This window comes from Dipteris shenzhenensis, chromosome 33, assembly GCF_047967505.1.
Source record: "Dipteris shenzhenensis isolate YYH24624 ecotype China chromosome 33, Dip_SZ_1.0, whole genome shotgun sequence".
NCBI lineage: Eukaryota > Viridiplantae > Streptophyta > Polypodiopsida > Gleicheniales > Dipteridaceae > Dipteris > Dipteris shenzhenensis.
Window position 1 is genome coordinate 34,313,899 of NC_141628.1, and position 16,840 is coordinate 34,330,738.

At 36.2% G+C, this 16,840-nt stretch overlaps 1 protein-coding gene across 1 annotated transcript; it reads right to left on the bottom strand.

Annotated features, from left to right (window-relative positions):
- Positions 1 to 11,635: 11,635 nt before the first annotated feature.
- Positions 11,636 to 13,253, bottom strand: LOC147880016 (thiamine phosphate phosphatase-like protein). The gene is made up of 6 exons (XM_087371641.1): positions 13,119 to 13,253; positions 12,880 to 13,001; positions 12,578 to 12,779; positions 12,320 to 12,453; positions 12,132 to 12,246; positions 11,636 to 11,848 (listed from the first exon to the last, which is right to left on the bottom strand). Exons 1-6 carry the CDS (start codon positions 13,251 to 13,253, stop codon positions 11,636 to 11,638), a joined length of 921 nt encoding a protein of 306 aa, XP_087227767.1.
- Between the last annotated feature and the right edge of the window lie 3,587 nt (positions 13,254 to 16,840).

Here is a 16,840-nt window from a genome sequence, read left to right on the forward strand (position 1 = left end):
GGAGCGAAAGGAGAGGGGAAGGGAGGGAGGGAGGGAGTACCTGGGTGGGGAGGTGATGGAGGAGCTCGAGAAAAGTTGTGAGAGAGAATGAGGAGAAGTAGAGTTTTATAGGAAATGGGTAGCTTTTAGGTCAAGTTAGCTTTTTTTAGTTTTTTAGGTTTTTTTGGTTCTTTTAGGTTCACTATAAGTAGAACGTTCTTCATTCTCTCTTTCATTTAAAGTTCATTCTTTCACACTCCAGCTTCTCTCCTCTCATCAACCTATTATAGGATTCTCAATATTTTCAAAATGTTGCAAGAGGTGAGTTCATTTCCAACTTATTGCGTACGTAAGAATTTCTAAGAATCAAGTTTTTGTAAATTTGAATTTTTTTTTCAAATTTGATTTTTTTCTCAAAAAAAGTTGTTGCATACAACTTCAAAAAACCATTTTTTGCATTAAATCTTTTTTCCCACAAATTTCCCTCTTTACCTCAAACTCTCACAACCTATTGTCACAAATTTCTCTCAAACTCAAACTCTCCCAGCTTATTGGGCACGCAATAATTTTTCAAAAAAAATAAATTACAAAACAATCTATTACAAATTTCTCTCTCAACCTCAAAACCACTCAAACCTCCCTACCTATTGCGTACGCAACAACTTCAAAACAAAATTTAACCATAAATCTCTCCAAAAACTCTTCTCACGACACTTTATTAATATGAGAAATCCATTTATAATATTTTTACTCCATAATATAATAAATTTTTATTAACTAGTGTTAAAATATAATTTTGCTAAAAATATATTAATCTATAAATTAATATAATTATTATATAAATACATTAATTAAAAAAATATAACAATGAAAATATGTGCTTTATATAATACTTATTCTTCAACAGTGAATGTATTTGTAAGGTAGTTCTTATTATGAAAAATCTCTACAATATTCTTTCTGCTATTAACTAGATATTAAATTTTAGTTTCAATAAAAATATACATTATTAACTTAAAAACTAATATAAATATAATGTAATTATTGTATAAATTTAAATAAATAAATATAAATTATTAATATTATACATTAATAACTTTAAAATTATGTATATCATATAGTAATAACTTTTAAATTTTAAAAAGTAGTCAATCAAAGAATTGAATTAATTTAAAAAATAAGAAAATATTAAATTTTACAAACGTGCTTTTAGCATGTATGCTTTTCTTCCATGTGTATAATACTTGTTAGTCGAAGACTAAAGAATTAGATAATGCATTTGTAAGTAGGTATTTAAAACCATAGAATGTGGAAGAGGTTTAGCATACTTGCTTATCTTTGTTACAGTATATAATACTTTGCAAAAGCCTTTGCATAAAACTACAGTATAATTGAATCCATATCATTTTTCTACTTTAGCAACCACCAGATATCCATGGTATGAATCCATGATATGGAATACATATTTCTTCTGAATATTTCTTATCACATACTTCTCATACACCATGCAGCATGAATGTAAGAAAATATGAATTGGTGTGCTTTTAGCCTATGTGCTTGTCCCTAATCAGTAGGATACTTTGACTAGGTAGACTTATAATTACTTAAAGTAAAGCCTTTGCAAAGGATCGTGTCTAGTATTGGATATAAACAAAACACTTTGAAAAGCATATAATATATAGTCTATATATATCTAAACTAAATACTTTGGAATACATATTTTATATAGTCTATATACCTTAAATCTTACACCCTAAATCTTAAATCCAAAAGTTTCCTAAATCTTAGGTTATACAATCTAAGCTCTTAGACTTATATAACAGTTATAATCCCTAAACCCTAAACCTTAAACCCTAACGCCTATAGCTTAAATTCTCAAACCTAATTTCCAAATCCTAAACCCTAGATTCTGGACTCTAAGCTCATGACCTTATATACTAAACCCTAAATCCTTAACCTTAAAACAATAATCATTAACCCTAAACCCTAAATGATAAATCATAAATCCTTAACCTTAAACCTTAAACCCTAGATCTTAAACCCTAAATCCTAAATCCTAAACCCTTAGCCCTAAACCCTAAACCCTAAAACCATAATCATAAACCCAAAACCCTAAACACTAAATCATCTTAAATTCTAAGCCCTAAATCCTTAACCCTAGATTCTAAACCCTAAACCCTAGCCCTAAAATACAACCAAAATTTAATGATTTTTTTCAATTTATGCAATAGATTTGATGTATCCCCCAACCTGTTGCAAGCGGAACACGTTAATGGTGCACCCAACCTATTGCAAAAATTAAGGAATTTTCTTGATTTGTGCAACAGGTTGGATATATCCCCTAACCTGTTGCTCAAGCAACAAGTTGGGGATATATCCAACCTGGGGATCTCAACAGGTTGGGGGATATATCCAACCTGTTCCACAAGTTAAGAAAATTCTTAATTTATGCAACAGGTTGGATATATCCCCCAACGTGTTGCTCAAGCAGGTTGGGGTCAACAAGTTGGGGTGACCCCAACCTATTGCAACAGGTTGGGGGATATATCCAACGTGTTGCACAAATCAAGAATCCCAACCTGTTGCACAAATTTAAAAAAATCATTAAATTTTGGTTGTATTTTAGGGGTTAGGGTTTAGGGTTTAGGATTTAGGATTTAGGGTTTAGGATTTAGAGTTTTGGGTTTAGGGATTAGGGTTTAGGATTTAGTGTTTAGGAGTTTAGGATTTAGGGATTAAATGATTAAAGTTTAGGATTTATGTTGGTTAAGATGTTTTGGTATTAATTGTTTAAAGTTTAAAGTAATCATATGCTCAATGATTATTTATTGTGTCTTTTTTTGAGTTGCTAATCTATTTTTATACATAAAGTAGGTATTCACCCTAACAGAGGGTATGGATGTGGTGTTATATAAGAAGAATGAAGCATGGGCTTTTGGACAAATTCATAGTCTGGATCCTATGAATGTGTGTCATTTCCAACGTTATGGTGAGAGAAGATATGTAGTGATAATCACCAACATTGTAAATCCTAAAGTACACTTAAAATATCCACATGGAGACTTTGAAACATTGGGAGATATCTTACAATGTGACATATTTGATATGCAAGCACACAAAATGCTCTAGGACCAAGACAAAATTGTTCCAAAGACATACTTTCAAGATATCAAGAAAACTTATTTTGAGGGGGGGGAAAGTAGAGATGTTATCTTGCTCCAGAGAAGTTTTAGCAATTGGCAACTTTAAGGGCTATGGTCAAAGTTTTCTCTGTATAGTGGAGATAATTAAGTTGACTAGTGTAGGTGTCATTCAAAATGCAATGGATAGTACTTCACATCTAGACGTCCATAATACTACGTCTCATCTGCAAGTTCATAGTACTTGTAAATGGAGGTTAGCTTTCTTGAAATCAAGTTTGCCCAAGATAGTTTCCTTTAATGTCATGGAAGACACAACATAATATTATCAGAAGAAAAGGACTATAACACAAATGGAATCCAAATTGATAAGAAGCTATAGTAGTGATCAAGAGTATCATAGTGGCATGCTCACAGGTATTGAGGACATTATAGTAACAGATGTTGATGTAGAAAAGGTTTCTTGTGTTGCAAGTGACTCAAATATACTCATTGGTATAGAAGACTTGTCTTGTGTTGCAAGTGACTCGAACAGGTTCACTGGTATAGAAGACTTGTCCTATGTTGCAAGTGACTCGAATAGGCTCACTGGTATAGAAGACTTGTCCTATGTTGCAAGTGACTCAAACATGCTTACTAATATAGAAGACTTGTCTTGTGTTGAGAATAATAAGATGGGACCACAAAGAAAAATACACGCAAAGATCGATGGGATAAGTGATGCAATAACAAGAATTGATGATATTAATGACAATGATCATGACGTTACCACTCGAATTCAGGTCAAAGGGGGTAGAGAATCTGAGACTTGTCATGTTGTTCGTAATATTGTTGCTAGCATGCTAAAGAATATAGATGGGAGAATCTTGAGTTACGAAGGAGAGAGTTCAACCACAAAATTCAAGATGCATTGGCAACAAATTGACATCAATGAACATGTCTACCAGATTGCCATTTCCAAGATATTACAAGGCATCAAATAATTCTCAAGCCCACACAGCATTTGATTATAGAGATGAAGATTCAAGGGAAATGGATTCAAGGTTTGATGGACTTACAACTAGAAAACGCAAGACACTATTTACAAAAAGAAAGTACGTGAGTGTAAAGAGGTGAAGAATCATGGCATCAATTCTAGAACCAAAGAGACATGTAATGTTATCTGAGGAGAATATGGAAAGGATGTTTATGCGAGTTTGTTGCAAGAGACTTTGCATTAGAAAAGTTGGGAAAGATGATTGTGCAGCCATACGCCTTGGTATTTGGAGTAAGACAATGCCTAATAGACATAACTATCTTCTTCAAGAGTTTTTATGCTTTCTTCATCAAGGCACTGATCAAGATTTGAGCACAAGACACTGTAAACCTAGATTGAAACCCATGGTTAATGGGAGACCCATTTGCAATTGATGATATCAATGGTTAATTGGACTATCACATGGCACATACTAGACCATCTGGGTAGAGGTGAAAGAAAAAGTGGTTCATACAATTCATGGAAATACCTACAAGCTTAAATGCCATGGAAGCACTATAAATGCAACCGCAACATTAAAGCAAGTTCTTGAAGACCATGCATTAATGTAGCCTCATCTTCAACAAACAATGCTAGATGGACATGTCGAATGTCAACAACATCTTCCTTTGGGAATGACAAAGAAGGTCGTCCTAGAAACTATCAATAAAACTTTACAAGATAGAGACGGAGAGCATGATTTCACAGTCAACCTTATACAAAATTTGGCGTAGAGATTTTTGCCATGTCAAGACACCATAAAAGCAAAGGATGTCAAAATGTAAGACATGTGATGAATAAAAAATGCCATTGAACATAGTAAATGTGAGCAACAACGAGGAAGATATATTAAATGGTGATCAATCCATTTACGTCATGTGCAGGATGCTCGAAAGTTGTATGCTTATTGGAGAGAGGGAGTTATTTCACATGTCGCTAAGTCCATGTGCATCACCATTGATGGCATGGACCAGAATACAACAACTTTGCCACGATATAGACGTATCCCACCGGCATTGGAGGGCAAACATGGACAAAAAACACACTTGTGTGGGGATGGATGTGATCAGCTGATGTAGTAATATTATCAAAATTGGAATGAGACTGTATAGGAGGATTGACCGCAATGGAGCAATGATACTATAAACTAGCATCAGAAGGATAACATGATGATGTAGTAGATGCTACCCAATCTCGGATAGAATCAATCTTCTCGGGGGGCAGAGATGTAGTCGCTGTGTCAAATGCACTGTGTGGAGCTTCATTGGGAATACTAGCAATAGAGACATGCGAGGAAGATGGAAAAGATAAACGCATGACATGCTTACCCTTTTCACCAAAAGATGACACCAAGCAAAGACTATACCTACTGAAATTGATGTGAAAATATCTGATAATGCTTCTATGATAAAATTGGCTGAAGTGAATCCTTTGATGTGGAGAACCCAATAGTACCTATGAAAAACATCAAAAACCTTGATGCTACAGGAGATTTGGAGTAGACCATGGAGCAAACCATTACCAAAATACTGAGGAAAAAGTTTAGTAGTTGTTCTACTAATGTAACTTGATTATACATGTGTCTTTCAACACAAGGGTTTTCTTTCTTTGTACTATGTTTTCAACCCAAAGAATCTCAGTACAACAAAGGGAAAGATAAGCTGTTTCTTGTTACACATTGTTATAAGTGTTACCATACAAGCTGTTATATTTTCTTATTATACTTTTTGGAAAAATAGATGGCATTGTTGCAACTGTTTATATTTCTTGAAATGATATTATAAGCACATTTTTATTACCCACCATCAATCAATAATTTGGTTCTAGAAAAAGAGATTTATATGTCTAGGGTATTTTGTTTGATTCAATCAATAGGATTTAATGAACATTCACTAGTAGTTGGGACTAGTTGCATTTCATCAAAGCCTACAATCAAGGACAACCGCTATTAGTAGCTCATCAAATATCCTATATATATTTGACTATCACACAACGCTATTAGTATCTCATTAGATATCCTATATATATAACTAACTATCACAAATCCATATACTATTCGTTATTCAGTGGCACAATTCAAGAAAACTCAACATAATCACATTGGAATTCATCCAAAAGAGTCTTGATGTACATTAGAAAGAGCACTTCGCTACTAGAAGAAAGAGTGTTTAAACGAAAGTTGTATCTTTACCAAACCTCTTGCAAAAGAGATTTTAAGAAAAATAAATAAACTCTTGGTTTGACTCAAAGGAAGGAGTAAGGGGGGTTGATGGAATGCAATGTTAAAGTCCTTATTCAATCTCCATAACCATGATCTTGAGAGAAGGTGTTTGACCATTCATATTGACAACATCATGCTATATTGTGCATAACACTTGCATAGCACTAATACAAAAGAGTGCTAAAAAGGCATAAGGGTTTAAAACCTAACTCTAAAGGGATATGTATATATTCATTCTTTTCAACTAAGATAGTATGCATTCTCTATAGCTTTGCCCTCTCCCCTCATATCATTATCTCTTTCTCCCCCTCTTCATACTTAATCCTGTCTTTCAAGGAGTATTTCTTTGATTATTTCATCTTCCAAAGTTTTCTTTGCCTTTAGGATACAATCTCTCCATATCAATGGAAGGACCTTAATGCTAATGATAATAACTTGATAAAGAAATTGATAATATTGATAATTATTGGTTCATTTTTGTTAGGGTTGCATGAATAGTTTCCTTTGGATTGATTATTGAGCCTTTGCCATTCCTCAGGGGGGTCACTCATAAACATGTAAGTGTAGCACATGTGGGTTCAACAGAAGTAGTTTTTTTAATCTTTTTTTTGCACATTTTTTACCTACAAATGGGTACCATTTGAATAGTTTATTCCCAAATTGAATAAAAAAAGGGTGCATCTAATTCACGAAAAATTCATAGTAGATAAAGGACTTTTAAATTAGGTCTTAGACATAGGTGATACAGAGGATTTACATATAGTGAACTACACAAGTGGCTTTCCATGTATGAAATCCTTTTCCCTAGTGGAGAATGCTTGATCATGGATTTTATCACTCTAGAACTCCATCCATCCATGGTGCCATTGACCATCCACATGCATTTTCTCAAGCCAAGGGCCTATAGGTAAGCCCCCATGGGCGATCATCCAAAAGAAGTAGGAGATCTTCTATGGCCATATGCTGGACCATAACTCCATCCAAAATGTAGCTCTCACCTCCACATTCACATTTTGCTTGGCCGATTTTCTCTCTCTCTCTCTCTCTCTCTCTCTCTCTCTCTCCCATCCATGTCGTTGCCTCCATCTAGAGATGCCATCCTATCCATGTCGTGTAAGAGAAAAAGGCCACCTCGCTTTTGTGTGGCCTACTCTAGATGGCCAAAACCACTCTCTCATGTCCCACTAGACCTCCCAAAGGGACCCCACTCCCATAGCCAAAGGCTCCATCAATGTGCATCCTACAATTGAAACTAATCCTTCATTCTTGATCGCTAACCAATATGCTAATTCATCTGCTATGTGCTTTATTTTAGCTAAGAAATGAAGACCTATTTATATCTATAATTTAATTGCATTGGTCATTGATTTGCAAGCATAATGGTTCTAGACATTGATTTTCTAGAACTTTCCATCCATAGTTGACTGCTTGTCTTTCTTAATCAAAATTGTTATAATGTCATCAACATTTCTCTGTAAAAAAATAATGTCATCAACATTAAGTTATAAAATTGAATGCTACTTGTGCTTTTTCATTCCACTAATTTTGTTATTTGGTGAGTTTTAGAAGTGGATTTGGTGGTGTTAGAGGTGTTATTGAAGATGATGTTAGGTTTTTAGTCTATTTTCTTATTTTATAATACAATTCCACTATTTTTCATAATATTGAAGTTCCAATTTCCATTCTTGTTATCACCCACTTTAATTTTCTAGCCCCAAAAAGAGCATCTCATCATATGACGTTTCAATTCTTACACACAACAAGTGCAATCAACTATAGATAGGCCCTTTGATCTTCCATAATCTATTTTTTTTAATGAAATAAAAATACTAGTAAAACACATCTAAAAATGGATCGAAATTAACACAAGGTTAGAAATTAGCCAAAACTACTAAAACAGTGACCAAGATTCTTATAATTTGCCAAAATATGCCAAAAATAGACAAAATATATTTCCAATGATTGTATTTGATATTCTAACAAGGCAGTAACAATAATAAAGAAATTCGACCGAATTTAAGCAAAATATGGCCATAAAAAGAGCATCCTTACCAGCACGCATTGATTGCTGTGAATAATGATTTCCAAAATTTGGACTATGGCATAAAATATGGTTTAATAACATTTATTTTTACGTTCTAAGAGTGATTTAAATTGGACTTAAATCAAATATAAACTGACTAAAATATGACCATCTAAAATTAGGTGATTCCAATATTTTGAAAGTAGACTTCATTAGGGCAACCATGGTCTATAGTTGTAACACTCGAAGTGTTCACCTAACAATGTGCAAATATACCACGTGAGTTCAAATGATTAGGTCTTTAATTCAAAATTTTAAGGTGGATTTACAAAACTTCATTATAAAATTATTTTTTTAAATCTCTTTTAAAGAAAACCCTGTACATATATAAAGGAAAAGGGGTCCTTTTATTCATGAAAGTTTCATAAGTCTTGGGTTTTTCAAATATCACTTGAACGCATGTTATACATGTAGGTTTTCTTAGTAATGTACCCATCGAGTTATAACAAAAGTCATGGAGACAAGACATTATAATGTTTGGCTTTTGTGGACTCTGTTTTTCCAAATTGACCTATCTTTCAATGCCTAGCCATTACTAGTCTATCACCAAATTAAGTTTAAAAAAATAATGTACAAAATCAAGAATCCGTACTTAAGGGGGTCACTCATCATACATAAATATAGCTCATGGGCTCAATAGAAGGTGCTTTTTAATAGCAACAATTCACAAAATTTAATAGAAATATACTTATTGAAGGGGGTTTTGAATTGGAGTATTGAAAAAGTCATAATTTTTTTTATAGAAAAAGGGATAATTTCAAAGCCTTATGATTTATAGATAATACCCCTTGAGCCCACATGATATATGGGCTTTCTAAGTAGTGGACCCCTTGATCATACATGTATAACCCATAAGAGGTGATGTTGTGGCATTATATGCACTTGTAAGTGGGACCATTATGCATAGCCAGCATGGTGTGATGAGATGGCATGCAAGTGTTGACATGCAAAATGCAAATTGTCTTAGAGGCCCCTTAGAGGGCTTTATACTTTCTTAGAAGGCAAGGATGAGGTGGCACTATGTGCTTAAGAGATAGTATGCCATATGTCATGTTGAGGTGGCTACACAACTTAGCCTTGCTAATGTGGCAAGATGCCACATGGCACTTGTTACTAGATCATCCATGTCAAAAAGATAGTGTAATTATGGGCTTCATGTGAGATTTGGATCTCATGTTAGAAACAATGAAATACCCTAAGGTATCCACTAAAAAATATGTAGCACATGCATTCATCAAAAGGGTTTCCTTGTTTAATAGGAAATCTGCATATTTTTTATAGAATCATACTCATAGAAGGGATTTTTAATTGGGATTTTAGGAAACCTTTAAAAGATTATGAAAGGTTAGGATAAAAGATGTATGTAAGATAAGGGTGTTTGTATTGATACCTTGGACACATATGCTATATAGGGCCCTGACATAGTGATTTACTTGAGTGAGAGCCTTCTAAGTCTCTAATGAAAGGTTCAAAAACATGCACATGTAGGTGATTTTGAGAAGATGATGCATACAACAATGATGGAGATGGAGATTCACTCTGAGTTTCTATTTCTTTTCTCTTAGAGTAGAAACCTTACAAAGTCTTAATATCTATCCAGTAGGAGAGATTTGGAGTCAAAAGGGTCACATAAAGGGAGAACTAGGAAATGGATTAATATCTTGATTTTAATTCAAAAGGTCATGGTAATGTGAGATTTTGATCACTCATAAATAGAGAAGGGGGCCATTAATATGTGCCTACAATTACGTGAATTTAAGGGCTACTTTATGGGCCTTTTTGGAAATTGCATGCATGACTCACAAAACTACCACAAGGCATGGCATGATATGTCACTATCTCTCCTATGCCATATTATAAGCTAACAATGTGTTAAATTTGACTTGATAACGTAATATATAATTTGTCTTTAAAAGACTTATTTTGTTAGGATATGCTTTGAAGAGACATAAAAATCCATTGATCAATGATTATTTTCCTTGGTGATTAGTTAATTGGTCAATGCATAGATCATAATGTGGTATTTCTTACTACTATATGAGAAGATTACTTTATACGGTATACCATGTAGAAATGAAATATGTGGTATATTATTGGTTAGCTAATTGAAAATAGGGACTTTTAAGGATTTTATTCGAATAGATTCAATTTCCTTTTTTTAATTAAGAATGTTTCAAAACAAGATAAATTTCATTCATGTGGCCTGCCGAGAGAGAGAGAGAGAGAAGAGAGAGAGAGAGAGAGAGAGAGAAGGAGCAGAGAGAGGAGAGAGAAGAAGGAGAAGAGAAAGGGGAGAGGGGAGGGTAGAAGAACGAGAGAGAGAGCGAGAGAGAGAGAGAGAGAGAGAGAGAGAGAGAGAAAGAGAGAGAGAGAGAGAGAGAGAGAGAGAGAGAGAGAGAGAGAAGGGGGGGCAGGCCAAAGAAGACGAAGTCACTAAATGCATGCATTGAAAGCCTCTTACAAGGAGCATAGCTGGACCTTAAAATAAAAAGAAATTTCTAAAAGAATACCTTGTTTTCCTTCTTATCACACATCTTCACTAAGGCCTTCCTATGGCAGGCCAAAAATCCTAAGGCATTGGGAATAGGCCCTTAGTTCGTAACTTGTGTTTAAAGAATGAGGATCCACAAACAAGATGAAAAGCTTTACACTGTGGCTTTCGTCCATGGTCAGAGGTGGCATGGTGACCCGCTTGCACCGAGAATTGAAGATCATGTCAATGTCCAATCTTAGAATTTGTTGTTCGAGTGCTGTGGCCTTTGAGATTGCTAGCTGTACTCATGAGGAGATCGATGCTTCCATAGTATTTGGATGCAAAGAAATGCAAGTGGGGTTAAGAACGAGGCTCCCAAGTACATAGTAGACTCAAAGCTACCAAACCGAGGACAATCTCAAAAACAATGAGGAGAGGTTGATGCCATAGCGTATAGTATAGTAGTGCCAAACTGAGGACAATCTCAAAAACGATGAGGAGAGGTTGATGCCATAGTGGCATAGCCACCATGTATAGTCCTACTCTTTGTAGTAGCATAAGACTCATAAATTATTAGTACACATAGTGGCATAGCCACCATGTGTAGTTCTACACTTTGTAGTAGCATAAGACGCATAAATTATTAGTACACAGTGGCATAGCCACCATGTGTAGCTCTACTCTTTTAGTAGCATACGACTCATAAATTATTAGTACACAGTAGCTATGGCAATCGTTTACTAGTCTTCTTCTTGTTCTTTGAAGCTGGCGATACCCTTTTCATGGCCTTTCGCTTGGCCTTCCCAACCGCTGCCTTCGCCTTGCGTTTCATCTGCGTTCTCTTTGCTGCTCTAGACTTCTTAGCTGCTGCAGCTGCTCCCTTCGGCATCCTCGCAAGCGCCTTAATCCTCCTCTTCATCATCTTTACATCGTAAGTCTCCCATTAGCACAACGCTACGTCTTCACTATCTCAGAAACCAAACGTAACCTGCTACATTATGGCCGCTACCCAAGTTACCCATTCCTCAAATATGCTCGTGTTAGCACATGCATTTCTGAGTCACAGTTGGCTTGCTAATTATCTAGCTTCTCCGGCATCTGTGAGTTACAAGAGCGTATGAAACATTGTACATGCCTCTGCGATCTTTTTATTGTCCAAATTAGCAAAGACCAATTCCCACGCCTGGGAGCACCTTAAAATTGATATAGACTCCGGATACCTTCCCATAGAGCAATCCGTGCAGCGCCTTCTCCATATCTTTGGCGCTATCCCATGGGTGCACTTTTGCTTTTACCTTCGGCGCATTTTCGGTGAGCAGCTCCAAGAGCGGGTATCTGCCCCCAAATTGACAATAAACATCAAGACCGCCAACCAGGAGTTTTGGGAAGTAAAAGTGTCGTGGCATACCCTACTCTTGGAAGAATGGAATCTCGAGCACCGAGCCTCAATGAGGGACAGAAATCGCCCCGGCCATCGCCAGCGTAGATGATCCGTTTGACGTGTCCTGGAGTTGCAACTCGGATTATGTCGATGATTCTTCCCTGATAGATTCACCAACCGCCGACAATACAACAAAAAAGTCACAAACTCAACTTCAATGACTCTGACTTTCATTGCCCCGTCCGGCCGATAGAGAACTTGTAATTGCAGCACCGATTACTTCACCTTGCACATGTTAGGAGGGCAAAGTGCGCAACTATGCGGAGGTGCGTCCTTTGGATGGAATCCTCCAATATGCAACCTCCCGTCCTTGTCTATATGAGCAGGATTAGTGAAGATCTCACTGAAAAGATGGGTAATGTTATACTTGTCCAGGATTGTTTTGATAAAGAAAGCGTTGGCATCGCTAACAATCTTAAGGTCACACCTGTAATCAAGCAGATGCTCGTCATAATCGAAACTTGACTTTTGAGGATCCACAATGCTTAACAATACGTTTGCATAGCCTAAAATCCTGCTAGGAGTACCCCATTGCATGCGCTGCCTTGATTGCCTTAATCTTTTCTGGCTGCAGAGGGATGGAATGCAAGCTTTCTGCTATGTCGTCAATGGTTTTCCCTTGGGCGTGCAGGGCTTCCATCAAAGCGTCCTGCAACGATAGCATCAGCAGCTAGCGTTACTGTTCTCCTACTCGATTACTGTATCTACCATGATGAGGAATCTAATCAACCGGGATCATAAGAAAGGAAGAGATGGAAAAAGCAACCATCATGTCGTTCCAAGGGAGGAGAGCACGGAGAGACTCGAAGAGGCGAGTGGCACCCAATTGCTCGGCAACCCAAGGATCGCTATCGACATCGACGATGGTGCAGTCGAAGTCGAAGATGACAATGGAGTCCATGGTAGAAAGCAAGAAAATTGATTGCAAATAAGCAATTCGATTGTGACGATGGATCAGATGGAAGCCAAAGTAGTTTGTTTGAAGGGACGCCCTTATCTTCATGCAATATCATGCCTTTTCCCAACGTGGCTTTCCACTTAGCCATAGCAAGTACCCCGAGTGGCATCCAACAAAGCCTCCCCATTGGTAGCCATAGGGCAGAAAAGTTACAACGGCCCCCCACTTACACGTGTTCAAATCCACACATTCATGACTATCAATGAAAATATTCATTGTTTCAGTTAGCTTAGAGGAGGATGGGAAAGTAAAACATTGTTGACTATCCATCTCCTGTCTTGAATAAAAAGTTTATGGGGATCCGCACATCCCTCTCTTTATTTCAAGATTATTTTCTATAAAGTCTCTTGCTCAGACACACTTGGTACTTTTTCTCTCACTTTGTACAACTCTTTCTATAGTGCTTGAACTTACTCCTATAGTACAAATGTTTGGAGATTCTCCTCCACTCTACTATAAGCCTCAAAGGGTATGTTCTATAAATGCATTACCTTAGCTTGAAATTTATGCCATAATCTATTCATATGCATAGTAAGTTTAGCTTTCATCTCTAACAACTCTATATCACTCATAAAGGAACCTGAAATCTCTACATCATCCTCTTCAAGCAATGGTCTTCATTTGATCTTATAGTGACCTTTGTCCGATGGGTATGATACTTAGCACACACCTTAATATTATTCACTTCAATGCTTGTGCAAAGTATCATGCCCATTCAATACCATTTACATTGTTGGGCATGCACATTTTCTTATTTTCCACCATGTCTCATACATGAGCATCATAAAATCTGTGTTGGTGTGCTCTTATCATATTTTCATTTGTCTGATGAGCACAATAGTTTGCACACACTTTAGAATTATTCATTTTAAGTTCCATGCAAAGTATCATGCCCGTCCAACACCATTTACATTGTTGGGAATGCATATTTTCTTGTTTTCCACTACGTCTCATAGATGAGTATCAAAAAATATGCATTGTATGCTCCTATTATATGTGCCTATGTTAGATGGGTACTATACTTTGCACATGCCTTAAAATTATTCACTTTAAGGCCCATGCTTAGTATCGTGCTCATCTAATACTGTATTCATGGTTGGGCATGCATGTTTTCTTGTTTTCCACCACGTCTCATACCTAAGTATCAAAAAACATGCATCGGTGTGCTTCCATCGTGTGTGCATTTGTTTGATGGATATAAAACTTTACACATGCCTTAACCTTAAATTCAACTTAAGTCCCATGCAAATTATTATGCCCATTTGATACCGTTTGCATGGCTGGCCATGCATATTTTCTTGTTTCATGGTGCATCATACCTGAGTATAAAAAAAATACGCATCGGTGTGCTTCCATCATTCGTGAGTTTGTCCAATGGATACAATACTTTGTGCACATCTTAATATTAGTCAATTTAAGGCATGTGCAAAGTATCATGCCCATTCGATAGTGTTTGCATAGTGGGACCATATGCATATTTCTTGTTCTTCACAATGCCTCATATTTGAGTATTAAAAAATTATACATCGACGTGATTCCATTGTATGTGCATTTGTCTTATGGGTAGTATATAATCTACACACACCTTAATATTATTTTATTTAAGCTATGTTCAAAGTATCATGCCTATCCAATACCATTTTGCGTGGTTGGGCATGCATATTTTCTTGTTTCTCATGACTGATCATACTTGAGTATCAAAAAATATGTATCGATGTGCTCCTATCATATGTGCATTTTTTTTATGGGTACCATACTTTGCACATGCGTTAATCTTATTCATTTTAAGGCCCTCTCATTTTTAAATGGATACCATACTTTAAGATATTTTTTCCTTTTTAATCCACTCTTTTAAAAAAATAATTTAATAAGAAATTAAGATAATTTTTAAGTTTTTGAAAGTACAAAATGAAATTTTTAAAATTTAATGTAGCATGTTATAGAGACTGTGACCTAACTTTGTCTTAACTTATTAACAATGTAAGTTAAGAAAAAGTTGGGTCTCAATCTCTATAACATGTTACATTAAATTTAATACATGTGTGTGTGTGTGTGTGTGTGTGTTTATTTATGTATCTATGTATGTATGGCCCATGCAATAACACTTGGTGAAAAACAGGGCTTATGGTGACTTCGACCATCCAAAGCATATCCAATTGGCACAATACTTTGCATGCATCTCAACATTGGTGGGATTAATGTGCATGCAAAGTGTTGTGCCTCGGGTATGCGCGCCTATGAATAACATACCTCAAAGCATGTTTTTTGATAGTTGTGCATAACATTTGGTGAAAAACGGAGTTTATGATGCCTTTGACCTTCCAAAACATATGTGAAGGGCACGATACTTGTCACATGCACTTGAACATAGGTGGGATTAATGCACATGCAAACAATCATTCCCATCGAGGGTATGTGCACATACAAATAACACACATTAGAGCATGTTTTTTCACGGTTGTGCACAACACTTGGGGAAAAATGGGGTTTGTGGTGACTTTGACCACCCAAATCATATCTAATGGGCACAATACTTGGAATGCATCTCAACATAGGCGGTATTGATGCATATGCAAAGTATCATTCCTATCAAGTATGTGTATATTCTAGTAACACACCTCAGAGCGTGTTTTTTCATATGGTTGTGCATAAGACTTGGTGAAAAATGGGGTTTGTGGTAAGTTCCACAATCCAAAGCATATCTAATAGGAATAATACTTTACACATGCCGCAACATAGGTGGTATTTATGTGCATGCAAAGTAGCCTTCCTAGCAGGTATATACTGGTTCGAATAATACACCTCAGAGCATGTTTTTTTAGCGTGTGCATAACACTTAATGAAAAATAGGGTTTATGGCAACTTCGACCATCCAAAGCATCTTTGATGGATACGATACTTTTCATGCATCTAACCATAGGTGGGATTGACATGCGTGTAGAGTATCATGCCCATTAGATAGTTGCACATTGGAATAACACACTTAAGTGTTTCTGACGGTTATGCATAAAACTTGGTGAAAAACAGCGTTTATGGCAACTTCGACCATCCAAGGCATATCCCATGGTCGTGATACTTTGCATGCACATCAAAATAAGTGGGATTCACATGCATGCAAAGTATTATGTTCATCAGGTATGTGCGACCACGACACACCTCAGAGCATGTATTTTGACATTGTGCATAACACTTCATGAAAATGGGATTAATGCAACTTCTACCACCCAAAGAATATTCGATGGCCACAATACTTTGCACGTGTCTCAACATAGGTGCTATTCATGTAGGTGCAAATTATGGTGCCCATCGGGTAAGTGCGCATTCGAATAACACACCTTAGATTCTATTCCTTGACGGCGGGTGTGCATAACACTAGATAAAAAATGGGATTTGTGGCAACTTCGACCATCCAAAATATATTTGATGGGCAAGATACTATTCATGCATATCCACATGGATGGAATTGATGCACGTACAAAAAGTATCATTCCCATCAGGTATGTGCGCATTCAAATAACACACCTTAGAGC

Excerpts from the sequence above, each read along its gene's own strand:
- LOC147880016 (XM_087371641.1), bottom strand. The coding sequence starts at position 13,253 with ATGGACTCCATTGTCATCTTCGACTTCGACTGCACCATCGTCGATGTC. Across the intron at positions 12,247-12,319 it reads TCCATTCTTCCAAGAGTAGG|ATACCCGCTCTTGGAGCTGC; the intron begins GTATGCCACGAC and ends ATTTGGGGGCAG. Across the intron at positions 11,849-12,131 it reads ACGGATTGCTCTATGGGAAG|ACTTACGATGTAAAGATGAT; the intron begins GTATCCGGAGTC and ends TGCTAATGGGAG.